This window comes from Rhineura floridana, chromosome 17 (genome assembly GCF_030035675.1).
Source record: "Rhineura floridana isolate rRhiFlo1 chromosome 17, rRhiFlo1.hap2, whole genome shotgun sequence".
In the NCBI taxonomy this organism is placed as follows: Eukaryota; Metazoa; Chordata; class Lepidosauria; order Squamata; family Rhineuridae; genus Rhineura; species Rhineura floridana.
Window position 1 is genome coordinate 26,777,717 of NC_084496.1, and position 23,436 is coordinate 26,801,152.

The 23,436-nt window shown below is 47.0% G+C and overlaps 1 protein-coding gene across 2 annotated transcripts in view; it reads right to left on the reverse strand.

Annotated features, from left to right (window-relative positions):
* Positions 1-20,448: 20,448 nt before the first annotated feature.
* The window catches only part of MICALL2 (MICAL like 2), a 38,037-nt gene continuing 35,049 nt past the window's right edge, over positions 20,449-23,436 (reverse strand). For both annotated transcript variants that reach the window (XM_061599885.1, XM_061599884.1), the window contains exons 16-17: positions 22,724-22,770; positions 20,449-21,457 (exon numbers count right to left, since the gene is read on the reverse strand). In XM_061599885.1, coding sequence (XP_061455869.1) covers positions 21,378-21,457; positions 22,724-22,770 — 127 coding nt within the window. In that variant the 3' untranslated portion in view covers positions 20,449-21,377. The remainder of the gene's footprint in view (positions 21,458-22,723; positions 22,771-23,436) is intronic.

Here is a 23,436-nt window from a genome sequence, read left to right on the forward strand (position 1 = left end):
GGAGAATGCTCTAGATTTCTGCCTTAAATCCCCTCTGTCCAACATTAAAAGGGGCCAGTTCTTCTAGCAGCAATACAGAAAGCAGTTTGCATCCAGCTCATTCAGACAGGAGTGCCAGTACAGGAGTCTTCCATGCTCTTGATCTAAGATCAGTTTGTTTGTACGCAATGGACACTGGTGGCTCCAAGGTCAACCGTGCAGTGAATCCGCTCCAGGCACCTTGGACAGCTCCTTGAAAGTCTGGACTAAAACCCAGAACGGATTCACTGCCCCACTGACATTAAAGCCACCGGTCTCCAAAGTTTGGACAAGATCAAAAGGAATAGCCAAGAAAGAGGCTCTGGATAGTTCCCGATGTCTATTGGAGCCTAAGGAGAGCCTTGCTGGAACAGTCTAAAGGCCCATCTAGTCCAGCAGCCTGTTCTAACAGATGTCTGTAAGATGCCTTCAGGGAGGACATGAGCTCAATAGCCCTTTCTCCACTTTTGGAGTGGTGGTAAAACAGTGTTGCTACTAGCCACTGATAGCGTTATCTTTCATGGATTTGTCTAATCCTGTTTTAAAGTCATCCTGCAAGCATGACCTGAGTGCAACAGCACCCTTCTCATGATTCCCAGCAATTCCAAGCAATTCAAAGGCATGCAGCCTCCAACAGTGGAGGCAGGACATAGCCACAGAATCATAGAATAGTAGAGTTGGAAGGGGCCTGTAAGGCCATTGAGTCCAACCCCCTGCTCAATGCAGGAATCCAACTTAAAGCATTACCGACAGATGGCTGTCCAGCTGCCTCTTGAATGCCTCCAGGGTTGGAGAGCCCACCACCTCCTTCGGTCATTAGTTCCATTGCTGTACCACTCTAATAGGATGTTTTTCCTGATGCTCAGTCAAAATCTGGCTTCCTATAACTTCAGCCCATTATTCAGTGCCCTGCACTCTGGGAAGATCAAGAAGAGATCGCTGCCCTCCTCTATGTGATGACCTTTCAAGAGTGCTGTCATAGATTCCCTCAGTCTTCTCTTCTCAAGGCTAAACATGCCTAGTTCTTTCAGTCTCTCCTCAACAGGGCTTTGTTTCCAGTCCCTGGATTATCTTCATTGCCCTCTGAGCCTGTCCTAGTTTGTGTGCATCCTTCTTAAAGTGCGGTGTCCAGGACTGGATGCAATATTCAAGATGAGGCCTAACCAGTGCTGAATAGAAGAGAATTAGTACTTCACATGATGTGGAAACTATACTTCTGTTAATGCAGCCTAAAATAGCATTTGCCTTATTTGCAGACACATTGCACTGTTGGCTCATATTCAACTTGTGATCAACAACAATTCCAAGATCCTTCTCACATGTAGTATTGCTGAGCCAAGTATCCTACATCGTATAACTGTGCATTTGGATTCTTTTTCCAAGGTGTAGAACTTTGCACTTATCTCTGTGAAATTTCATTCTGTTGTTTTTAGCCGAATGCTCCAGCCTATCAAGATCCCTTTGCATTTTGTTTCTGTCCTCCAGGGTATTAGCTATCCCTCCTAATATTGTATCATCTGTAAATTTGATAAGCATTCCCTGCACCTCCTCATCCAAGTCATTAACAAATATGTTGAAGAGCACTGGGCCCAGGACAAAGCCCTGCAGTACCCCACTCATTGCCTCCCCCCAGTCTGAGAAGGAACCAGTGATAAGCACTCTTTGAGTATGATTCTGTAGCCAACTGTGGATCCACCTGATCTGCCCACTCTTGCTGCTGGCCCCGCCCACCACAGTCATGGAACCCCGAGAAGGTTTCCTGGGAGTTATTGTAGCTCTCAGGCTGAAAAGGGTCCCTCGCTCCAGCTAGAGCCCCTGAATCCTCTAGCTAGACAGAGGATTATGCCTGTAAATGTTCAACCTTTTTTCTGTTGCTTCTTCAAAAAAAAAAAAAACCCAGTCAGTCTGGTTTCTTTCTCAACATTAACAACAAATTGATCTTAGAAACATAGGAATCTGTCTTACATAGAATCAGATCAGTGGTCCAGCTAGCTCAGTTGTGTCTACACTGACTGGCAGGGGCTCTCCAGAGTTTCAGGCTGGGGGGGTGCATTCTTAGTGCTACCTGGAGATGCTGGAGATGGAGCCTGGGACCTTCTGCATGCAAAGCAGATGTTCTGCCACTGAGCTATTCCTCACCATCTTAACCTCCATCATATGGGTTCCTTTTTGCTGCAATTCCCCCAACCAGAATTGTATCAGCCATCCATTTGGCTCTACTGTACAACAGAGTTTGGGTGCCCCAATGTTTTGCTTGACATCTCTGTTGGGAGAAGCTGGTTGTTTCCCACTTCTCTTGCATTCTGTTGAATTAATATGATTAATAGTTTCGTCTCTGCAGCTGGCAGCCTTCTCAATTTTTTTTTTTTTTTGAAATCACATCTTTGATTAGAAATGTGAAACTATTATTACCACAGAGAGGGTCCCAAAAGGAAAAAAAAATTGGGGGTCTGGAGACACATAGAAGAAATTGTATACTTCTGTTATTTAATACTTGGAGATTCTAAATGTGGTGTTCAATTAATCTGAATTTTAAAGAGGCTGGATGTACAGCAGGGATGAGGAATCTCCATTGTTGGACTTCAACTCCCATCAACTCCAGCCAGCATGTTGCTGGGTATTTATTCATTTATTAAATTTGTAGGTCACTTTTCTACACAAATATGTGCACTCAAAATGACTTACAGTTAATAAAAAATTAAAATTAAAAAGCAATATGGCTATATATGTATATATGGCTACACAAGAGATGTCCTCTAAAAGCCTTCCAAAGTTAAGAAACAAATGCCTGGGAGAAATGTTTTTGCCTGACGCCTAAAGATGGATAATGATGGCACCAGACTTACCTCCCTGGGGAAAGCGTTCCACAAACAGAGGGCCACCACTGAGAAGGCCAGCTCTCTGCACCTCCTCTGGACGGGGCACACGAAGAAGGGCCTCCGATGCTGAGTGCAGGGTCTGGGCTGGTACATATAGGGAGAGGCAATCCTTGAGGTATTGGGGTCCTGCCGTTTAAGGCTTTATAGGTCAAAACCAGCACTTGAATTGAGTCCGGAGATGAATTGGTAGCCAGTGCAGTTGCACCAGAATTGGTGTTATGTGCTCAAACCGTCTTGTCCGGGAGAGCAGTCTGCCTGCTGAATTCTGCACCAGCTGCAGTTTCCGAACTGCAGAACCTGCAGAATTCCACACTGGGAATCACAAGTGGGGAGAATGCTGCTGCACTCAGGTCCTGATTCAGGTCCTGATTCAGGGCATCCCCTGGCCATCCGGTGGGCCACTGAAAGGACAAGATTAGACAAATTCATGGAGGACAGGGCTATCAATGGCTACTAGCCATGATGACTGCGCTCTGCCACCCTAGTCAGAGGCAGCATGCTTCTGAAAACCAGTTGCCGGAAGCCTCAGGAGAGTGTTCTTACACTCAGGTCCTGCTTGCGGGCTTCCCCCAGGCACCTGGTTGGCCACTGTGAGAACAGGATGCTGGACTAGATGGGCCACTGGCCTGATCCAGCAGGTTCTCCTTATGTTCTTATGGACTAGATGGGCCATTGGCCTCATCCATCAGGGCTCTTCTTATATCCCTGTGCCCAGGGGTAGCCAAGGCAGACACCAACTCCCACCAGTCCTAGCAAGCATGCCCAATGGTGCGAGCAAGCATGCTAGCAGTGGAAGTTGTAGTCCAGTGGCATCTGGAAGGACAACGGTTCTGAGTTAGTTGGGCTACTGAGCCTTGGCCATCTCCATATTCCAATGATGAGGAGCCTGTGGCCCTCCAGATATTGTTGGCATCCAGGTCCCATCAAGTGCAGCCAGCATGGCCAATGGTCAGGGATGATGGGAGCTGAAATCCAAAAGCATCTGGGGAGCCACAGGTCCACTGTCTCCGATGCTTTCAGTGGGGCTGATTCCTGAGTAGAGATGGGGAAGAAATCTGATTGAGATCACGTTTAAAGGCGAATCTATCTAATTTGCTCTTCCTGAAATATTATACAATCTGGAATGCAGTCAGCCTTTGAAAGGCACGCCTCTCCGAATTCTGCAAGGCAGTTCTCCAGCCAAGTAATGTGCACCAAAAATATGCAAGTGTGCATAAAAATACATGCATTGGCGAAAGCAGCATACAAAAATGCATTGCATTAGGGAAAATTTGCTTGCGCGTTCGACAAAATGGCATACAATTGTTTGCGTATCAGGAGAACTTTGCTCTAAGATGCAGACAAATTTTCATGAGATCTTTTTAAAAAAAAAAAAAGAATTCACAAACAGATGTGAAAATGTGGAGAACTGAATTTAAGCCTGGGAAATTGAGAAATGGAGAGAAACCAAAATGGGCAGATTTGTCCATCCCTCCTGCCGAGTAGGTGCCCCTCGCTATTCAGCCTGATGCTTTGTATATGTCCTAAGCCCCACTGAATTCTATGGAATTGTTGTTTATGACACTTCTATCCCACCCTTCATCCAGTGAGCTCCTGGTGGTGTACACAGTTCTCCCCCTCCTTTTCTGATCATTACAACAGGTGTGGTGAACCTTTGGCTCTCCAGAAGTTGCTGAACAACAACTCCCATCGGCCCCATCAAGCATGGCCAATGGCCAGGGAGGATGGGAGTTGTTGCTCAGCAACATCTGGAGGGCCAAAGGTTCCTCACACCTGCCTTACAACAGCCCTGTGAGGGAAGTCAGGCTATAAGACAATGCCTGGCCTGAGGTCACCTGATGAGCTCTGTGACTGAGTGTGGATTTGAACCTGGGTCTTCTTGGCCTTAACCTGTGGCTTCCTACCAGGAAACAAGATGCTAGACCTTTGCTATGACCCAGTAGGATTCTTCTCATGGCGTAGCATGCATTTCTGTGCTTGCAAGTAAAATAACCGCAGAGGATCCAGCAAGCATGTTCGCTCGTGAAACTGATAATTTTTTTTTACTTTGTGCCGTGCACAGGCTGAAGAATGCTAGATTTCCCAGCAGCCTCTTCCTCCTGTCACACGCGTACAAAAAAAGGCCTCAGAGCACCTGGCAGGGAGAAAGACAGTAAAAAGCAGCGCATTAGGTGGGAAGGGAGATAGCAAGAGGAAAGCCATATCAGACGTCTTCAGGCAAGATAACACGATAAATAATCAATCAATCCCGAGCGAAATCCTTAAGTGCTTGATGTATCCGCCCGCAAATTGAATCACAGCGCTTACCAGGAAGTTCTCCCTTGTAAATAAATGAGAGCTGAAATGGTTCATATTGAGAGGGGGGGGAATAATGACGTTAAAGCCGCTGATTAAGTTTTACACAAGCATATGAGAGCAAACTAAAAGGTTTTGGCTTTTTAATTTAAGAAATGAGGAATATGATATAATTTCAATTTGGGATGGGGAGGAGATGCCTTGGATGCTGAGCTTCGCAATTGGATTAGGCCCTAATGTACTTTTATAAGGTGTCAGCATAGTTGCCGATTAAGGTAGGGGTGTAATATCCTTTATTAACAATTTAATGGACTCGCTTCGACTCAATCTGTCTTCATCAGTGATTCCAGTCCACCTGGGAGGTCTAGTTTGCACGGAACCCAAAACGGCAACCCGATGAAAGAGGCAAGACAGCAATACATCAGCGTCAAACCGAGAGAGCTACGGAGGAAGAAAGGGGAGGGGAAATATGAGATAGTTTTGGGGGAGACAGTTGCGAGTGTTCGGAGTCAAACCTCCAGTGGGTATCAGGACCTACCTGCTCTGGTCATTGAGTTGGATGGGACCTCCTCAAGAGGGAAACAAGGGTCCCTCACAAATGTTAGTACATTCTGGCTGTGTTCACACATAACGCTAAGAAGCCATAGTCTTGCTCAACAAACCATTAATTTATCTAGCTTGGTGTGTTTGTTTTTCTTCGGGACCAGCCCTGCCGTTAGACCAAGGGAGGCATCTGCCTCAAGCACAGCTGCAGGAGAGCAAGGAGATGTAGAAGGAAAGAACTGCAGGCGTTGAGTGGCCTGCTCTGTGCCCTCTCAGGTGCAGTAGGGGACACTACTCTGTCACCAGTGCCAAAGGAAGATTCACCTGCCAGTCTGGTTGGCTTTTTTATATGGAGAGAAGGAGGCGCCATCTTGTCCTTCACCTCAAGTAGTAAAATGTGTGGGGCCAGCCTCAGTTTTCCAGCTGCTCTTGCTTCTGTAACTTGGCGAGCATTTGGAGTGGGGTAGCCAAACACACTATGTGTGTTGGCTGTTGAGAACAGAGATAATACCAAACACTAGTTAAAACCAGGCCTGGTTTGCAACCCGGCAACAAACCATAGTTCCACATTGTGGTATTCTTATGCATTAACAACCAATATATGACTCCAATAGAATAACTTTACTTCATAAGAATATCAGGGGTTTAATATAATAATTATATATATAATTATTATCATTATTACTCATCTTTCACCATCTGGTCCCAGGGCAGGTTGCAGGGATCCGGACAGAGGACTTTCAGCAGTGGCGGCTGGTGGTTCCATGTCTGTAGGGCAGTGGAATCCATTCCAGGTTTTAGTCTCAACTTTCAAGGAGCTATCCAAGCTGCACTGACATGGAATGACCAGCTACCACTGGCTTTCAGTATATAATTTTGTTTATGAGGTGTCTTGTTTTTGTTGATTGTTATGAGTCAGCGTACCAACCACCCAAGACTTCCCCATAACCCCCACCCTGGGGAGACACAGCTAGAGACTATCAAGTGGCAAAGAAGAGTAAGAATCAGGGCAGAGGGTTGCTCCTTCAAGTTCCTGTCAACTGTCAACAGAGGGGTAGGACCTAGGCAGTCTACATCAGGATACAAAGGCTTGGCTGACTTTCATCTCTTGCCAGAGCAACTTCTGTGCAAATTGGGAGCTGTCCCGGGTCCTGAAGGTCCTATCTCTCCTTCCTTTCAGTCTACTACTATGCTGCTACCAGATATAAAAGTGGCTTGCTAGCAAGTCTTAGATATCTTCTTGCTCTAGGTTGGTCTACCCAGAGTCTTCCTCACAGTCCCTACCAAGCATTCGTGGAGGACCTGTCGCTTAGCTGTGGAGCAGATCTTTGCATGCAGACAGTTTCAGGTTCAAATCCTAGCATGTCTTGTTAAAAGGGTCAGATAGCACATGATGGGAAAGCCTCTGAACAAGCAATATTAGGCTGGGCTAAACCAATGGCATGGCTCAGTAGATAGCACCTTGACATGTTTGTATTCAGAGTCATGCACATTCGTCCCAGGGCTCCAGAAGTCATGGAGATAATAAAGGGAAGAGTACCTGGAAGCATATTAGGGATGGGCAAGAGATTAGATTCAGTTCGCATTTCAAGCCAAATCTATCAAATTCGCACTTTCTGAAACAATATCAGAACCGAAACACAGCCATCCTTCGAAATTCGCCCTAATTTGAGTTTTGCAGTGCAATTTGTCAGCTAAAGAAAGTTTACAAAAATGCATCCGTTAGGAGAAAGCCATTATTGTAAAAATGAATATGTGGGTGAAAGTAACATGCAAACTGCAGCATGTGATGAGGGGTTGCAAAAACGTGTAAGTCAGTCAAAACCGCCTAGAAGCATGTGTTTATTAGGAGAAATGTGCGCTAAAATGATGCAGACTTGTTACGAGGATTTTTTTTTTTAAAAATCACAAATTGCTGCAGAAATGTGGAGAACTGAATTTCAGATTAAAAGAAAAAGAGAGGAACCAAAATTGACAGCTCTCCCATCCCTAATGCTTACACAGAATCAGCAGGATAATTCCTTACTCATCTGGGATTAGGTGGCAAGGCCGAGCATTCAGATGATGAACCTTAGAAGCTAACTTGCATGCAAATACCTCTTTTGAGAACAGGGGTGGGGAACCTGTGGCCCCCTAAATGTCATTAGACTACAACTTCCACCATCCCATTAGCCATGGTGGCTAGGGCTGGCAGGAGTTGCTCCAGTCACAATGCCTAAAGAGCCACAGCCTCACCATTCCTGTTTTAGAAATTAGCCTATAGATATTGTACCCCTGTACAAATGGCTGTTGGCTCATACTCAGCCGTCTTTCCCCAAACAGACTGTCCCTGGCTGAAGGCTTTCCATCCTTCAGGGCGAGATTATGATCATTGCCTTGATGCTAGCAAGACACTCTCCTGCCGCATTTGGTAACTTCCCAAGTGGCTCTAGGTACATGGATATACGTGTGCCAAACGGGAATGCAAAAAAAATATTTTTTTGGAAGAATTATCAGGTTGTTTTGTAAATAATGCGTGATCAGGAAAGAAGGGAGGGAAGGGGGAATGGATCCTCCTTTAATCCACCTGAGACATGCCTCTGTGGGAGCTTCCACCCTTGAAGGAGGCGGATCCATGGGCTGCAGCTGCAAGTGCTCCAGAACGGAAGACCGAATGGGTGGGAGGGGAAAAAGCATCAAAATGAAGTTGTTTGCAGCGTTTGATTCCATCTCTGGAATTATTTACAGCTGCAGGCAATATGAAAGTATGTAGAGCAAGTGTCCTCATTTACATGCTAATTCATTTATACCCTCTGGATTGATTCCACCAATTCATTTTCAGCCCACTAACTCTTCTGACGTGAATTATATTATCACCTTCAGAATGGCAGCAGGAAAATACAACTTGGGGGGTGGGGGAGAGAGAGAGAGATGCCCCCTGACCCTTGGTCTTCAAATTGTCCTGGAAACTGCAGATTCAACTGCTGCAGCAGGACAGGGAGGTAAGGCTGTATATCTGGCTTTGCAACTGAAGACATTGTTTGGATCATCTGTGGGAGCACACACAATGTTTGGAATGAGATATCAGATGAAAGTACAACGCAGAGAGATTTGCAGACTAGGACAACACCCATAGATTTACAGTTAGATTTCATGGTTTGCTCCCTAGAGAAAAGGATCAGTGGGAAAAGCAAGCTGCAGTTTTTGAAATTTCCATTTCTATTGGCTGAGAGAGCTCTGGTTTCAGTTGATTGAAAAGAGCCCTCCCTTAGACACAAGCTGAGCTGCTGAGATATTACAGAATGTTCATGAACATCCCAACTGCTCCGTAGTTTGCTTTTTTTAAAAGTCATCACACTAGGACTCAGGGGGAGATGAGGCTGTCAGTGAAATGAGGCTCAGGACAGAAGGGTGTAGGAAGAGACGGTACTATTCATGTATTGGTCAAATGCTGGACAGTGTGTGGGGAGGATGAACGAAACCTAGCAGCTGCCCTCTACAAAGCTTGGCAGTGAGCATTGTGGAAACTTGATTGGATCCTTTGAACATGTCTTGCTCAAAGCATGTGAGAAGATGGCCTAGTGCTATCCAGGAACATCATCCAAGTCTCCGTTAACGGGTGGCTTGTTGGATGCAAGTGGAACACAAGGCAGTTGGCATTTTGTTTCTGGGCATTCACATTAGTGTTTAAAGCCCTAAACGACTTAGGCCTCAAATATCTGAAAGACCACCACCTTCCCTACAGACCCTCTCAGGTGTTAAGATCAGCAGAAGGGGGCCTCTTTGTAGATCTGCCGCCGTCAGAACCCCAGGGTGGTGATTGGCCAAGATAGGGCCTTCTCTGTAGCAGCCCCTAAGTGATGGAACTAGATGGAATTAGAAGGAACTTCTTGACAGTAAGGGCAGTTCGGCAATGGAACCGACTGCCTAGGGAGGTGGTGGGATCCCCTTCACTGGATGTCTTCAAGCAGAGGCTGGACAGCTATCTGCGGGAGATGCTCTTGCTGTGGATTTCCTGCTGTGAGCAGGGGGTTGGACTCGATGGCCTACAAGGCCCCTTCCAACTCTATGATTCTATGATTCTATGAACTCCCTCTCCACAGAGTCTGGCACCTTCACTGCACAGCTTTTTGGTGAATGCTGAAGGCACACCTCTTTACTCTGGCCTTTGACACCTGAGATGTATAATCATCATCCTTCAACAGCCTGAGGACATCCTGGGCCATCCTCAAAGCCTTTGCTCCTAGCCTGCACCCAGGATTTTCCCCCCGATTCCAGCTGGGATGGAGTTTATAAACATCCTTAATGGGAAAGAAGGGTGTGTGCATGTGAGTGCCTGTGAATGGGTGCATGTACATGCACATACAGGAATGTACAGAGGTTTCCATTTATCCTCATCTAACTTTGAAGGGGACAGGGCATAGAAACCACAGAGGCATTGTTAGGACAGTTCTTATCTGCTGGGGATGGACAATCTATCAATTTATCTCGATTTCCCTTTTCTCTCCCCAGTCTTAAAAGAAGTTTGTCATATTTCTGCACCAGTTTTGTGCATGCAATTTTGCCTAATATGGACATTATGTTGGAAGCAGTTTCCACCAAGATAATGCACATAGAGGACTGTGTTGCACAACTGCCAATTTCAAAGCATGGATGCATTTTACTTTCATATTGTTTGGGGAAGTGTGCTTTGGGAAGAACAGCATTAAACTGCAAACCAAACATCTCCCATTTTATTTATTTATTTACAATTATATCCCATCTTTCCTCCAAGGAGCTCAAGGCAAATTAGATAGTTCTCTTCCTCCTTGTTTCATCCTTGCAACAACCCTGTAAGGTAGGTTAGGCTGAGAGACTGTTACAGGCCCATAGTCACCCAGCAAGCATCATGGCTAAGGGGGATTTGAAACCTGGTCTCACAGGTCCTAGTCTGACACTTTAACCACTACATCACTTTTGAAGATCATTATCATCATCTAAACATATATACTACCTTTGACTCAAAAAGAATGTCAAGGTGGTTTGCAGAACAAAAGAGTAGAGAAATCCAAGTAGAATCAAGGACTGCAGTGGTGGGGATGGAGCCAAAAGGCAGGCAGCAACATTCATTACCAGTTGGTCCTCCAAATGCTGCCAAACTACAACTCCCATCAACTTTGGCCATTGGCCATGCTTGCTAGGGCTGATGGGAGCTGTAGGCCAGCAACATCTGGAGGGCCAGGGGTTCCCCACCTTTGGTTTATGGCTTTAGAGATCCAAAAACATACAGGTAGCCAGCTGCTTAAGCACCAGTGGAATACGGCCACACCATCTTGTGCTTGGCACCATGTGGACAAAGGATGCTACTTCCTACCAGGTCAGATCACTGGTCCATCTACCTCAGGACTGCCTACTCCACAACTTAGAGCCTTCTCACTGTTTAGGATTACAACTCGCATCATCCCTGACCATGGGAAGGGTGTCTGATGGGAGTTGGGCCCCAACAACATTGGGAGGGCACCAGATGACAAAAGCTGGTCTACTCTGATAACAGGTCTCCCAGTGCTCAGGAGAGCCAGTGTGGTGTAATGGTTATGGTGCTGGACTATGACCTGGGAGACCAGGGTTTGAATCCCCACATGGCCATGAAGCTCACTGGGTGACCTTGGGCCAGTCACTGCCTCTCAGCCTCAGAGGAAGGCAATGGGAAACCCCTCTGAATACTGCTTACTATGAATACCCTATTCATAGGGTCACCATAAGTCAGAATCTTGAAGCCTGTCCATTTCCATTTTTCCCAGTGCTCAGGTGTCATTCCCAGTCTTGCAACCTGAGATATGTTGGGGAAGGGCCATAGCTCAGTGGAAGAGAATGTGCTCTGCATTTAAGGGTTCCCAGGTTCAATCCCCAGTATCTCCATGTTAGCCTGAAACCCTGGCGATCCCCTGCCAGTAAGTGTAGACCAGGTATGGAGGATCTTTGGCCCTCCAAACATTGCTAAAAGTGGATGGGAGATGTTGTTCAGCAACATCTGGAGGGCCAGAGGTTCGCCACACCTGACTTAGACAATACTGAACTTGATGGACTACTTGGTGTGAGCAAGTTTCCTTTGCTCCTGACTGGAGTTGTCAAGGATTGACCTTGGGACCTTCTGAAAGCAAAGCATGTGCCCCCCACTCACACTGGTGCCAAAGCATACTTAGAATTAGCATCTCCCTCCGTTAACTGTGATGGGCACAAATGATGTTTGCAGGCAACCGAGCAGGTTGTGTGATATACAAGTTGGTCCTCTTTGGTGACAAGCGATGATGGATGAATCAACATTGACGGAGTCAGCTAATTTGTATGGCCTTATCTGTGAGGCTGGGCAAGAGTCTATTTGCCCTTCCAAGCGAATTGGGTCACTGATGATCTCAACTATCTCTTTGCCAGGGGAAAACATAGCCACTGAGTAGCAAAGGGAGATGGGGGAGGGACAATTTCCTGTCCCTGATTAATTCTACTTCAAAGCTCTTTGACCAGGAAAATGGATAATGCAGTCAAGTGCAGTTTCTTGAAACGCCCTCCTTTAGCTCTTGAAACTGGGCTATTGAATTCATGCAGTTCTTTGATCAAGGCTGGTTAATTAAGTTATTCCCTTGATATGGGTCTTATCATTTTCACTGTAGACCTCCATCACGCTTTCACAATTGGCGTGAAGGCTTTGACATGCAACCCATACGTTCCCCCTACCAACCCAGAAATGGGGGGTTTCAAGACGAGAAGCCCAGTTAAGCCTTGCCAGCTTCACTTCTCACAAGTCCAGGCGGATCTGTTGGTTGGAGGTTCTACAAAACTTTCCGGAAGCGCTGCACAGCACTACAAAAATACTCCTGATGCAACTTCACCAGAACAAATGCATCCTCATAATTGCCTGAGTTGTTTACTTGCTCCTTCAAAAGGCTGGGACTTAACTGTGCTTTATCGTACTGTGATGCGAAGACCACACATTACAGCTGTATCTTGGAGGGTAAGGCTATCAATGCCTACTACTAGCCACAGTCGGTATGTTCTTCCTTCACTGTCGGAGGCAGCGTGCCAGTTGCCAGGAATCACAAGGGGGGCAGAGAGGGCTGTTGCACTCAGGTTCTCATTTCGGCTTTTAGTTGGCATCTGGTTGGCCACTGAGAGAGCAGGATGCTGAACTAAATGGGTGTTTGGCCTCATCCAGCAGGACTGTTCGTATGTTAGCGGCTTGAATGGGCTGCTGGATCCTCAAGTGTAGCAGGCTGGTGGTTCTGTTCTATGCTATTGACCAGACACAAGCCAGATTCCTAATATTCATACAAAGCCCAGCCATTCAGAAGGCTTTGTGCCAACCACATAGACAATATCTCTCTATGTCCCTCTGTGATTAAAGGGAACTTGGTGATTGCAATGTGTTGAACATGGGGCTGCCTTTGAAGATGGTTTGGAAAATGCACCTGTTGCATTGACTACCACTTAGTTGGGAGGGGGGTAAATTCAAAGTGCTGTTTTTGACCTGCAAAGCCATACATGGCTCAGGATCCCAATACCTCAAGGACCGCCTCTCCCCACCTGAACCAACCCAGACCCTGCATTGGTCAGCTAAGGCCCTTCTCTGTGTGCCCCCTACGACGGAGGCACAGAAGGCAGTAAAACGAGAACAGGCCTTCTCAGTGGTGGCTTCCCATTTGTGGAATGCTCTCCCCCGGGAGGCAAGCCTGGTGCCATCACTGCTGGTCTTTAGGTGCCAGGTAAAAACATTTATATTCCTCCAGGCCTTTGGAGTTTAATTCTCTGCATTTTATTATTATTATTGTGGCATGAGGATGAATCAAATGTTGCTTTTTATGCATAGATTTGTGAGGATTATAGGTTGTTTTTAATTCTTGTTTTTATATCTGTTTGATGTTTGTATGTCACTTTGAGTTCATTTTGGGGAAAAGTGACATCATCAGCATCAGCGTCAGCATCCATTGCAGCTCCAAGGCCTGAGCACATAGTCCTAGCTAACTCTCTAGGCTACACTCCAGACTCACAATTGGAGCCCTAGACTTTCCAACAGGACCAGACCATAGACTTGCTATCAATTCCTATGGGAAAATAGTCCCAAATAAATTATATTAGTGTTGAGCCAAAGTGTCTCCAAATGATCAGAGGCAACATGCTTCTGAATGACCAGTTAGTTGCCGGAGGGCCAGAGCAGGGTAGGCACCTACTTGTTGGCTTCCCAGAGGCATCTGGCTGGCCACCTTGGGAAAGGAGATGTTGGACTAGATAGGCCCCGGGGCTAATCCAGCGTCAGGTTTGTTTTTGTTATGCAAAGGGATTGTTTTGATCTTTAAAACCTTACAATGACTAGGATCTAGAACAGGGATGGGCAGACTTGAGGCATGTTGACTCTACTTTTTCTTTTACTAGAACCCCAAGCGTACCGATGAGGGCCAGCTGCAACAGCCACACCATTCCAAGCACATTCTGAGCCCAAGCATTTGCTTTCAGAACTAGAAACTGAACTGAGCTCAGTGCTTTTCACACTGGATCGCCAATGTTAGCACTAATCAGAGTACACCCATTAAAATTAATGACCATGGCTAACTTAGATCTATTAATTGCAATGGGTCTACTCTGAGTAAACATTAGGTCGCTACAACCCTCAGTGTTTTCAGGTTGTTGAAAGGTTGAATAACAGCGCATAAAATCCTAAACACGTACACACCGAAGGACAAACAAATAAACCGAAACAGTGCTGGCTCCTGGTTTTGGAGGAATTTGGACAAGACACCTTCCGTGGGCCTCCCCCCTTCTCCCCACCCCCCATGCAGCAGATCCAGCGAACTTTTGTCAGTGGGTCCCCTGCTGGGGTGTGGCCCCTTGACCAATGCCCAATGCTGCTGCCTCAGCATCTGCTGTCTGATTTGGCCAGGATTGCTTTCTCAGGTGCCTTTTGAATGACAGCTAGCCAAGAAGAGAGACACAAATACCAAAAGGCAAAGCATGCTTCTTGCTCCTTCTCTGCACTGGGGCAACATGCTCCATGCAGACAAAAGTGTGGGCATGCCTGGGGTTACATTTCATCCTCCCAATAATCCTGTGAGACAAGTTAGAGCAAAAGTGCCAGTTATGCCCAAGGGCACCCTCTGAAAGGCAGGCTCAGCGGTGTGCCTCCGAGAGTGCCACACAGGCTGCAGTGCCAGCCTGCCTGAACCTCCTGTCAGCTGACCACCGTGGGCCAATCCCTGCCCACCAGGCCTTATAAAGCCCTGGTCTTCGAGCCTTCTCTTAATGCTGAGCAAATCATCTCTGGAGTGAGGACACAGTCTAAGCTCTCACTTCCCATTCCAACTGTTGCTCTGGCAGATGACCCCTGACCAATTTGGGGACCACACACCTCCTTCTGGTCCATTTGGGTTGACCGCTAGCTCCTTCCCAGATCTTGGAGCCTGACTGCTTGGGGCTTGGCCTTTGCCGAGACCAGACCCCCCCACCCCCACCCCACTGCTTCATGACTGGGTGAGGTTTTGAAGCCACATCTCCCTCAGTCCCCATCCAGCTTATAAAAATGGGAATGTTGTGCATTTGTGATTATTTATGCTCATGATGGCGCTGCGGTGATTATACATGAGCCCCCCTTTCAATACTGGTTTTGGGATGGGCATACCACTTCATTTCCTGTCAGCACGTGTCCCGTAACTTCCTGCTGAAATCCTGTAACTTCTCATACCACAAAATGTCCTGGGGGTGGTGGTTCTGGTTCTATTTTGTTATGCTATAGTGCCAGAGTGCCCTTCCTGTGGTAACACCGCAGAAGCACAGCAGAACTAATAAAGCAGAATGATGTGTGGACCGTCCAGTATAAATCTATGACTAATGCACTATGGGTTATAGACAGTGTTAGTTCTGCTCAGGGTTTTGTTGTTGCTATGTGCCTTCAAGTCGATTGTGACTTATGGCAACCCTATGAATCAGCGACCTCCAGTTGCATCTGTGATCAACCATCCTGTTCAGATCTTGTAAATTCAGGTCTGTGGCTTCCTTTATGGAATCAATCCATCTCTTATTTGGCCTTCCTCTTTTTCTACTCCCTTCTGTTTTTCCTAGTATTATTGTCTTTTCTAGTGAATCAGGTCTTCTCATCATGTGTCCAAAGAATAACCTCAGTTTCATCATTTTAGCTTCTAATGATAGTTCTGGTTTAATTCGTTCTAAAACCCAATTATTTGTCTTTTTCGCAGTCCATGGTATGTGCAAAGTGGTATATAAATGTTAAAAATAAAATAAAATTAATAAAAATCATTTCAGTGGAGTTTACCCTGCTCAGGGTAAACCCCACTGAAATGATTTTTATTTGTTTTATTTTTAACATTTATATACCACTTGACGGTTAAAAAAACAAAACCCTCTATGCGGTTTACAAATTAATGGACATGGCTATCTTACAACCAGGAATTTCAATGGGTCTACTCTGAGTAGGACTTACTATTATTGCATGAATGACATGTTGCAGAATACACACATGGAAAAATACCACTCTGGAGGGGCCCACAGACTATGCAGAGCTGCCCTGATTCAACTGAAGGGTCTTCCCTGTCATGAAGCTTGATTCTGCTGCTGGCTGGTTTCCAAACACTGGAGGCATTCAAAGGGCAGCTGGGCAGCCATCTACTTTAACTTGGATTCCTGCATTGGATTCCTTGCCTGGTTCTCTGCAGAAGCTCTGCCAGCCTGGGAGAAGACCTGCCCTGCCCCTTTTAGCCCAAAGTGACTTTGGAAGCCTACACCTGTGTTGAAGGGGAGGAGTCCACACCTGGGCTTACAAAGAGATTGTGCTGCTGCTCAGGCCTTGCCTTGAGTCCCTCCGAAACAAGCCTCCTCTCAGAATAATGAAGTTTCGTAGGAGATATAGTAATGGTTTTCCTTAGGGGCTTCGGGGTGTGTGTGTGTTGAATGGTTACTTCTTTGATTTTAGAGGTTGTTTGGTTAAGGTGCTGAACTATGACGTGGGAGACCAGGGTTCGAATCCCCACACAGCCACGAAGCTCACTGGGCGACCTTGGGCCAGTCACTGCCTCTCAGCCTCAGAGGGAGGCAATGGTAAACCCCCTCTGAATACCGCTTACTGTGAAAACCCTATTCAGAGAGTCGCCATAAGTCAGGATCGACTTGAAGGCAGTCCATTCCCATTTTTTTATTATGTTCATAATACTGTAACTCTGTTTTTGCTTGCTGCAGCATTTATTGTTATGTTTCAGTCTTATTATATTTTTGGTATTAGGAAATTGCGTCTGCAATTGTTTTTGAGATGCTGTTCTGTTCTGGTTGTAAGCCGCCTTGAGCGCAATTTTCTGTGGAAAGGCGGCATACAAATAAAATGATGAACGAATGATGAATGCAATGAGCAGAGGGTTGGATTTGACAGCCTCATAGGCCAACTCTACTATTCTATGGGTGGACAATCATGCCCACACAGGTGCCATGTGCAGGATCCCTCACTCCAACACAGCAGCCTGGGCGCAGTTAAAGATACCCTGGTTACTGATCAGAGCCTGTGCTTCCCCTCGCTGTGCAACGCTTGAACAGACTCATTTCAAAATGTAACTGGGTGATGCAAACTTGGGTCACAGACACTGTACAGTGTCCTACATATCTGAACTTGCCACAGATTTACTTTTAAAAAAGAAAGAAAAGACTGACAAGAAGAAGCCCCCCTTTTTAAATTAAATTTACCTGTCCCTTTTATTATAATTCTTCAAAGGTCTTTCCCTTGACTGCCAGTGGAAACAGTGGGTGAAATTCAGGCGAGGAAAAAGGCCACCCCCCCTCCAACTCAAGTCACTTTTTACAAGTAGGTATCACTTAAATTGTTCTTGATTTAATACAAACAAGTGCAAAAATAAAGCCAATTGCAGTAGCAACCGGCTTGCTATATAGACGCACATTTTGACACTGTCATTAAAAAAACAAACATATATACATTAAAACAATTTTCCCTTATTTTTCCCCCCTTCTCCCTTCTGGTTTTAACACAACTTCCTGAGGTTTATTTAAAAGATGGGGAGGGGGAGTCAGCAGGTTGACGCTTTGGGCAACCAGACTTGTTGAGAGCTACACTGCCACCTAGCGGACAGAAGAAAATGTCCACAGTGAGTTGGTCTCCACACTTAATGAGCATCAAAGGACACGAGGACCTTTCTCTGGCTTTGAGAATTAACTCAGCCTTCTCACCACCCTACAAAAAAGAGAATGGGTGTGAAAACTCCTGGCCTGAAGAAGGATCCCGTGACTGTAACAGCTGGCTGACAGGAAAGACTCAACAAGGCATTGTAATGAGATGTGAAGCGCTAGATATGAGTTAGTTGCTACCATGCGAGGGTTAAAGGCCCAGGAGCCTTCTCACCCCAGGCAGGAATTGTTCTATCTTACTGGAAAGGAGCCCACAAAGAAGAGCAGAGGTGGAAATGGTTATGAAAAGAAGCTGAAAGAACTGGACATGTTTAGCCTTAAGAGAAGACTGAGGGGAGATATGACAGCACTCTTCAAGTACTTGAAAGGTTGTCACACATAGGAGGGCTGGGATCTCTTCCCGATCGTCCCAGAGTGCAGGACACGGAATAATGGGCTCAAGTTGCAGGAAGCCAGGTTTCGACTGAACATCAGGAAAAAAACTTCCTGTTAGAAAGGTACGACAATGGAACTCGTGACCTTGGGAGGTGGTGGGCTCTCCAACACTGGAGGCCTTCAAGAGGCAGCTGGATGGCCACCTGTCAGGGATGCTCTAATTTGGATTCCTGCATTGAGCAGCGGGTTGAACTTCATGGCCTTATAGGCCCCTTCCAACTCTGCTATTTTATGATTCTAAGCTGTAAAGCAACTTACCCTTTCTCCTCATTCCATGACAGTGGAGTACCTTCCACCTTGGACAGCTCCTCCCTGAAAGTTCAGACTAAAACACGGAGAGGATGCCCCACTGCCATCGAGACACCAGCCACCACTGCATTCTATGTCACTCTTACGAGTAGCAAAACAGCTCCAGGCCACTTGATGCAGGGTGTGTGTGCCATTTTCTTAGCAATGCTCCTGTGCCCACTACATCGGTCGCAAACATTTATATAGGTCTAGTTCTCCCACAATAGGGGGCAGTCAACATGGTGACCTCCAGCTCCCATCAGCCCCAGGGAGCAGGGCCTAAGGTTGGGGAGGATGGGAGATGTCATTCAATAACATCTGGAGGACACCACATTGGTTACCACTGCTCCATAGCATGGCAGATCCTGGGGTGGAAGGGAGAGGCATTGGCTGTTGCAGGGCTGGCAACAGAGTGCACCAGATCCTCAAAGGGAGCAGTGTGGTGGCCCTACTGCTGCTGCGGGCTTAAATAGGCAAGCATGGACACGCTGACACAGCAACGTGGGAAGTGGCACAGCCACCCTGCGCTGGCAGTGGGGGAGCGAGGGTGGCTCCCACTCTGCAATCCGTGCAGATGCTATTGCAGAGCCGGAGCTATACTTGCTCAGCCCCAGCCCCAGCCCTAGGGGCCTTCAGCCAGTGCCCAACCTGGCCGCCCACTGGCGCCAGGCCTGGGTTGTTGGATTTCTGCTCATCATGCAGCTGTTTAATGCACAGCAGTCCTGGCAGGGAGAAAAGGGGGGTCGGAATCTGTACTTTACACTTTTCCTGCAGTTGTGCATTGCAGGGGAAGATTATTAACAAGAGCCTGGCTATCTTGTGAGATTGCTTGTATTTATAGCAGAAGTGATCAAGGAGGTGCTCCTTTCCTGCGCTGTTCTTGTTGTTGTCGTTGTCATCATCATCATCATCATCATCATCATCATCATCATCATTATTATTATTATTATTATTATTTTAAACACCCTGCCAGTTAAAATAAACTCTAGCCCATCAGGAAGAAGGGTTCTGGACTAGTTTACTCCTTGCAGGGAAGGGTTTTTTGTGGTGATGGTGGAAGGCATTTAAAATGGGATTTTCACACCTGCAATTTATAGTGGTAGACTCCATTCTTCCCCCTCATTCTAACCTGGCCTGTCCCATACAGAGCAGAAGGGAGGCGTTAGAACACAGAAGTGACAGGACAAACTGTGGCACTTCAGGCTGCAGACAAACAGGAGGTGCAATTGTCTCCATGTAAAAACTCCCTGTGAGGAAATCAGACGCAGGAGAGCTTTTTGGCCCAATGGGGGAGATCTTTATCTCCCACCCAACCCTAGTGGACCACCCACCTGTCAGTCATCTATCATCATAATGAGGCAATGGGCATCTGGCAGAGTTGTCCAGCTGAGATAGTTTAAAGGGCTTCCCAAATGCCCCACAGCCCTCTGATTGCTGGGCATTTGGGAAGCGCCGTGCACTGGGCTGAGCAAGCTTTGCAAGCCCTGTGCTTGGAATCTGGGAAATGCCTTGCACAGGGCTTGCAAAGCGCTTTGTGCATCGCTTCCCACATGCCTAATAATCAGTGCATTGTCAGGCGTTTGGGAAGTGGGGCACAGGGGGCTTTGCAGGCTTGCCCAAAACATCCTCGTGGGGCCAATGGGAAGGCCTGGTGGGCCAAATTTGGCCCACAGACTGGGGTTTCCCCACCTCTGGAGAAACGAATACAGCAGAGTGCTAGCTTTCTACTTGCATTCCCTTTTAGGTGGAAGACAGTTGCCTCCCTGTGTGTGCTTGCAAGGGCTGCCACGAAGTTCCTCTGCCAGCTTCTTGTTATGGAAGAGACCAGCCAGCATACGGAGGCCAGGCCCTGGGCTTCTTGCTGGCTGGTCTCTTCCACAACAAGAGGCTGGCACAGAAAGCTCTCGGCAGCCCTTGCAAGCAAAATCAAGCTGAAAGCGGACACCCAGGGAGGCAACTGACTTTCCCCCTGAAATGACCCCAACCCATCAGCCCAGCCAGTATGGGCAACCGTCAAGAGATGATGGGAGAAATTGTCCAGCAATATGAGGAGGGCACCACATTGGCTACCCCTGGTTTAGTGAGGTGTGAACAGAGCCTGAAAGTTTCCCTGCCCACTTGCATGTGGCAACTCAGGAAGTGGCCAGAGGCGGGAACTGTCAGCACGGTGGTGGTCTGTAGGATTTAAGGCATTCCTGGGGTAGAGGAATCAGACATGTACGTGCCCTTCACCCCCATTCTCCCCCACTTCCATCCAGAATCGTGTTGGGAGGTTTCTCGTAGTCCTACATCCATGCCATATGACTCTCGTAACCACCGTCTCATACCAGAGGAGGGAGAAATAGTCACACTCAACAGGTACCAAATCACTTCAGGCCAGACCCAGATTCTGAAGACGTCTGGACAGACAAGCACCAGCCAATCAACACACGTTGCTCTCCAGCTGTTGCTCTGGAGAGGATGCTGCTCTCCAGATGACATCAGTGACACCATTGCTGTCAAAGCGTGTTAAGTTTCTGGATTCTGGACGAGGGACGTTCTGTTCCTTACTAACCAACATTCTGTTCCAAGCAAGGCAGGTTTCAATCATAGCCCTCGTCCAGTTCTTCTTCTTCTGCTGCTGCTTTATAGCCAAAGGGTTTTTACTCTCCTAAAAGAGAAAAAAATATGGCTGGCTCTTCCATCCCCATCACAGGGAAGGTTATCAGGAAAGCAAGGGGAAACAGGCCCTCAGTCCCCAGCCACACGGCCACTGAGGATACGTCACTCTCCAGTCTAGTTCTTCGTTTTCAATAGTTTGAACAAGCCAAATTTCATTTTCTTCTTTTCACTTTCCTGGGGGTTACGGGGCACATCTGCGGAAGAAAAATATATACATATAATTTTTTTAAAAGAGTGCAACTTGTCGTCCTTTATCGTGACTGTGAAGTGGGTGGTTTCGATTTGTAGGGGAAAGTGAACGGGGGGACGACGCAGAGACAGGATCGATAGTTGAAGAAAGACTCCTTGCTCCCTGGCAGTTGCGGGCTGCAGTGTCAGGAGAAGGGCAGCTGACTTTGCACCCTGCTTTGTGGGCTTTGCAGAGGCATCTGATGGATCACAAGAACCACGCCGGATCAGGCCAGTGGCCCATCTAGTCCAGCATCCTGTACTCACAGTGACCAACCAGCTGCCAATGAGAAACCCGCAAGCAGGACCCAACTGCAAAGAGCACCCTCCCTCTCCTGCGGTTCCCAGCAACGGGTATTTGGAAGCACACCGCCTCTGTCTATGGAGGTAGACCATAGCCATCATGGCTAGTAGCCATTGATAGCCTTTTCTTCCCTGGGAGGTCAGCAGGGGTAATGGAATGCTGGACTGGGTGTGACTTGGGTCTGATCCAGCTGGGCTAGTCTCATCCGAGGGCCGGACCCCCAATAGGCTGGATTACTGTAATGCACTCTATGTGGGGCTGTCCTTGAGGTTGGTCTGGAGGCTCCAGCTGGTGCAAAATGTGGCGGCATGACTGCTAGTTAGGATAGGGTATTGTCGGCATATCACCCCGCTGCTGAAAAAATTGCACTGGCTGCCCATTAGCTGCCGGGCCAAGTTCAAGGTTCTAGTTTTGGTGTACAAAGCCCTACACAGCTTGGGACCAGGATACTGAAAGACCATCTTACCCTTTATATTCCTTGTCGATCACTGTGCTTTGCAGGTGAGGGCCTCCTGCAGATACCATCTTATCAGGAGGTCCGTTCTGCACAACATAGGAAGTGGACCTTTAGTGTAGTGGCACCTGCCCTATGGAATTCCCTCCCTTTAAATATTAGACAGGCGCCATTTCTGTTATCTTTTCGGTGCCTTCTGAAGACCTTCCTCTTTCAACAAGCCTTTTAAGTAGAGACCTTATCCCAGTCTGCATCTGTGCTGGAATTGCTTTTTAAGATGTAAGCTGGTGGTTTTTTTTAAAAAAACAGCTGTTTTTAAGATGTTTTGTTTTAATACATTTTTAAGTCTCTTGTTTTAAAGATGTTTTAGAGTGCTTTTGGTGTTTTTGTTTACCACCTTGGACTCCTTCTGGGAGGAAGGGCGGGATATAAATTTATCAAATAAATCAATAATAGATTGCAGCTAGGGCTCACCAAGCTTCTGGATCATGGCAGCCAGCATCTCATCTTCCTCCAGTTCCCTAAGGAAGGAAGGAAAGGCAGTTAGCAGAGAGAGAAGTTGTGCATTCCAGACATTCAGCAGCTGGAGCCCTACAGAGAACAGAGCACTCAGGAACGACTCTTGGCTCAGCTGAACTGTCAGATCCCGTCTTTGAAAGCTGCAGTGTGAATTCTACCATTTCACCTTCCGCCATCATCACCCCTGTTCCTATCAAAGCAACAATCCTCAAAAACTGCATGCCTGAAGAAAAACACAACTCATCTGAGGGATGGAGGAGGGGAGACATCTCGATGGTGCACGTCACTGGATCATTCAATCACTATTATATCACGGACACAGAATAACTTGTCCTCCAGAGTAGGTGGGTCAGGTGTAGTCCTGTATGAGTTCCTGTGCTGCTCATTCCTCCTTCCACTCAAGAGGCATCTGTGACATGCAGAGAGCCAGGTGGGGTGCCTTGCCTCCCCTTACACATTCTAAAGGCAAACTTTGTTTCGGGTGAAGTGAGCCCTTTATTTTAACTCAGTAAGGTTTTAATTTGGTTAGCAGGAAGGTGTTTTGGAGGGGGGAGGCTGGTGAGGCTCTCCTTCCCACTTGCCTTGTCAGCACATCCTCTCAAAGCTTGGAGCTAAAAGACCTGGACCGACAAGGAAGCAGCAGCCAGAAATTAAGACGGTTCCTAATT